The 4,247-nt window shown below is 39.8% G+C and overlaps 1 protein-coding gene across 1 annotated transcript in view; it reads right to left on the reverse strand.

The window, feature by feature from the left end:
• Window positions 1-814: 814 nt before the first annotated feature.
• LOC125486435 (UV excision repair protein RAD23 homolog A-like) overlaps window positions 815-4,247 on the reverse strand; it is a 10,212-nt gene continuing 6,779 nt past the window's right edge. The window contains exons 4-5 of the mRNA XM_048613885.1: window positions 2,636-2,779; window positions 815-820 (exon numbers count right to left, since the gene is read on the reverse strand). Coding sequence (XP_048469842.1) covers window positions 815-820; window positions 2,636-2,779 — 150 coding nt within the window. The remainder of the gene's footprint in view (window positions 821-2,635; window positions 2,780-4,247) is intronic.

The raw sequence follows: 4,247 nt of genomic DNA on the forward strand, positions 1-4,247 counted from the left end.
ATTAGTCAGCACCATTCATTGCCACGATGGTAAGGCAAATTAGAATGGACTGTCACCTTTATTAACAATAATTCCTGACAAAATACCATATTGATATGACCACCACATAAAGTCCCACCTTCCCACTGAAGATACCCTCTAGTATTTCTGAGCTGCATAGCTGTGTATCTGCTGCTCATTATTCCACGCATGACAATCAATGTCAGTATACCAACCATGAAATTGACTTCCAGTTCCAGAAGTCGCTGCCATGCACAGGCTTTACAGGCCCAAGCAGCTGGAATGAGAAATAGAAGGAATGCTATCTCCACTGTGCTGTGTGGAATTACCACGATGCTGAATGTAACAGATTTCAAACAGATTGAGCAATTAAAGACTCAGCACTTCGGTGGTGTAGTAGGGCAGCAGCCAATCTTATTTAACCACAATCCATAACCTCATGGGCTGGCATACCACCCCACTCTACCACTGCAACCAAGCCAGGGATCAACCTTGGTTCAATGAAGATCAAAGAAGGGCATCTCAGGAGCAGCACCAGGCATACCTAAACATGAGGTGTCAACTTGATGAAGCTGCACCACAGGACTATAAAATCAGTGTTAGCAGCAAGCAACAGCTAGTAAAATCCCACTACCAATGGATCATATCCAAGCTCTGCAATCCTGCCACATCCCGTGTTGAATGGTGGTGGGCAATTAAACAATTAAATTCTCCCATCCTCAACAGTGGAAAAGCCCAAAACATCAACGTAAAATACAAGACTGAGGCGTTTGCATCGATTGTCAGCCAGAAGTATCAAACATATCAAGAACAATCATTCCTGCCAAAAAGGGAAACAGAAGATGCTAGAACCAGTTGCAATCTCTCAGTGGCAGTAAGGGATCCAAATATTTTTTACAAGCACAAACGTTAAGGACAGAAATACTTGAAAAAACACAGCAGTTATAATGCTACAGCAATAGAAAAGTAAATGTTTACGTTTTGTATTAGTGAGGTGCAGGACACGAGAAAGAATTTCAGATTTTAGACAACAGAAACCTTGCAAAACTGACCAATTCTAGACTTTACAGGATTCATTCCACACCTGAGTATGAAGAGCCAACAGGTGCTGGCTATGCTTTCTCCACAATTTGGCACCAAACTGAGATACAGTCTTTTATTAAAATCTATAACAGCATTGCTGTCACTGAAATCAAGAATCATACTTGTCAGCAATTGCACTCCTCAAACTAAACCCATCATATTCCACGAAACAAAAAACGGTGACACACAGATGTTAGTTCATCTCAATTCTAGAAAGTAGAAGGATAAGCAATACAGCTAAAATTTGTCCTTTACACACTTACTCAATGCCTTACATTTAGTAGCTTCTGTACTGCTCATCCTCCTCTTTAACCAAAATGAAAGTGATCTTATGATAAAATGGAAATAAGGTCCCTATTCTTAACTGTTGGTAAGCATCACTTCAGTTTCACACATCAGATGCAAAATATCTTACTGATGATGTACACCACACAAATTAATCCTGATAGAGATAGATAAAGACCTGGAGGAACTCTCTTTGGCTATCGAGACAAGAGCCAAATATGCACTCTAGCAAGAGGACTTATTTCACAGTGGTAATGTCTCTATTCTGAGTCAGAAGGCCCAGATTCAAGTTGCACCTGTTCCAGGAGTGTGTAATAACACATCTGTCAGGTTGATTAAAAATATCTATACTCTAGTAAACCTAACTATTTGGAACTTCTGCACAATTTTCTAGGTAAAATAGGTTGGGAGAGGGTCTCACATGCATGAATAATAGTCGATTAAATTTCATCAAGAGACATGGAGGTCTTCCTTTAGCAATAGAAATTGTTGGGCTGCTCCAGCATTATTCCTGTATGCACCCACAGCCTCTAGTTTTGGAATAAATCAAACAGCAAGGGTTGCTCCGGGGTTACAGGAATCAATCCATACAGATCTGGGTTTTGAAAACTCAGGGTTGCACCACTGTCCTTACTTCATTTTTGACATTGTCATACAAAAATGCATTAGATAGACAATTTAACTCTTGGGAATAATAACATCTCTCAGGTTTAGAGAGTCTGATTTACTTAGATAGGTACAGATACAGAGACAAAGTATCCAGATAAGTTGTTCATCCCATTTTGCTTCAATCTTGGCACATATTTTTACTTTAATAATTATTTTCAATTAATATGTAACAAATGCTCATTTTAAGCTTTAGCATTGTACATGTTGTTTAAAGTATAGATCAAAGTTTGTCAGCTATAATTTTAAGTGAAGAATTTTCTATTGCACACATTTATCTTCACTGCATTTTAGTTTCCAAACCTTTCGGAATCATCAGATCAGCTATACAAGTAGTTCTCCTATAATGTGATAGTTGCATTCCTCATGCTATAGAAAATCACATTATAGAAAATTGCTATACCTGTACAGCAGAAAGTTGTGTTATCCAAACAGCGTCCACGTTCATCAATCACGTTACAGCCAATTCACGTTAACGAAACACGTGTTATAGCAGAACTACCTGTAGTCCTATTGAGCAGGCTCAAGTCTTTGTTTCTGTTCCTGGCTTGCATGCTCATATGCAAAATAAAACACCCTCAGATTTTAAAAATTTACTTACCCTTTCTATTGCTTCCTTCTCCTGGGGTGTAACCTGGATGTAGTTAGTGTGTGGTGACCCATGACCCTCTGCCCCTTCACTTCCAGCCTCTCCCAAAGGGTCATTCAACATCTGAACAAACTGCTCCTGATGCTGAGTTATTTGCTGGAAAGCAATCAGAAACAATCAGTGCAATTTGCATACTAGGATACCGTTCCAATCAACAAGTAACTCAACACAATATTGTAATAAAGTTTATTATTCCAAGAAAAATCACCATGTAGAATGTTTGTGTTTTTAAAAGCAATGGTGTGGCTATTTTGGAATGGATACTTCCTATTTCAAGCACTGAATGTCAACATTAAGCAGCATTAAGTCAGACAGTTACATCTGGATGAAAAGCGATGCTCCTTTTACTTTACCTCACAACATGCTTCATAATCATGACAGCACAAGAGACAGCAATTCAGCCCATCAAATCCATGCAGACTCACCATAGCAAAATCCTACCAATTGCTTTCTGAACCTTATCACACAGTGTTTTATAAGATTTGTTTCCCTCAAATGCTTCTACAGCTTCCTTAGTTCTAACAACAGGGGAGGAGGTATCTTACTGTCAATGTCTCTGGACCAGTAATCCAGAACCCCAGAATAATATTCCAGGATATAGGTTCAAATCGCATCAGGACAGATCAAAAAATTTGAATTAAATAAAATCTGGAATTAAAAATTAGTCTAATGACAAACATGTAATTTTTAATAAAAAGCCAATCCATCACTAATGACTTTTACAGTCCTTATCTGATCTGGCCTACACACAACTCCAGACGCACTCTTAAGTGCCCCCTGAAATGGCCTAGCAAGCTACTCAGTTGTATCAAAACCACTACAAAAATCTACCAAGCTACTGGAAACAACAACAGCAAACAGCAACCACCTGATAGCCATATACATGGAAGCATACCTTTGCAGACAATGTCCAGTGACCATCACCTCTATGTGTGTGTACCTTGTCCCACTAGCAGAACAGACCCACCACAGCTGGCAGAAAATTCATATACTGTCAGGAGGAAGTTGCCTTGGGCATCCTCAACATAGATGCCATGAAGTTTCATGGTATCAGGTCAAACATGAGCAAAGAAGATTCCTGCTGATTAATACCAGCCACCAGCCCTCAACTGACAAAAATCAATTGTCCTCCATGTTGAATGCTATCTGGAGAAAACATCAATGTTGTCAAGGACACAGATGTACTCTGAGCAGGAACTTCAATATCCTTTACCAAGGTGGCTCACTATTACTATTGTGGACCGAGCTGTCAAACCCTAATAGACAACCACTAGACTAAGTCTGCAGTAGGTAACAAGGGAACCGAGAGGGGAAAAAGTTACTTGACCTCAGTCTCACCAATCTGCTTGTCTCAGATGTGTCTGTCCGGGAAGTGACCACTGTATATTCATTGTGGAGACCACATCCTCTCATCGCATTAAGGATACACCCCCACCATTACTGTACACATGGGACAGGACTCCAAACAATTCAAACAGATCCAACAATTCAAACACAGCAGGCTCGGCAGCATCAGTGGAGCAGGAAAGCTGACGTTTCGGTTTGGGACCCTTCTTCAGAAATG

This window comes from Rhincodon typus, chromosome 29, assembly GCF_021869965.1.
Source record: "Rhincodon typus isolate 14 chromosome 29, sRhiTyp1.1, whole genome shotgun sequence".
NCBI classification, from domain to species: domain Eukaryota; kingdom Metazoa; phylum Chordata; class Chondrichthyes; order Orectolobiformes; family Rhincodontidae; genus Rhincodon; species Rhincodon typus.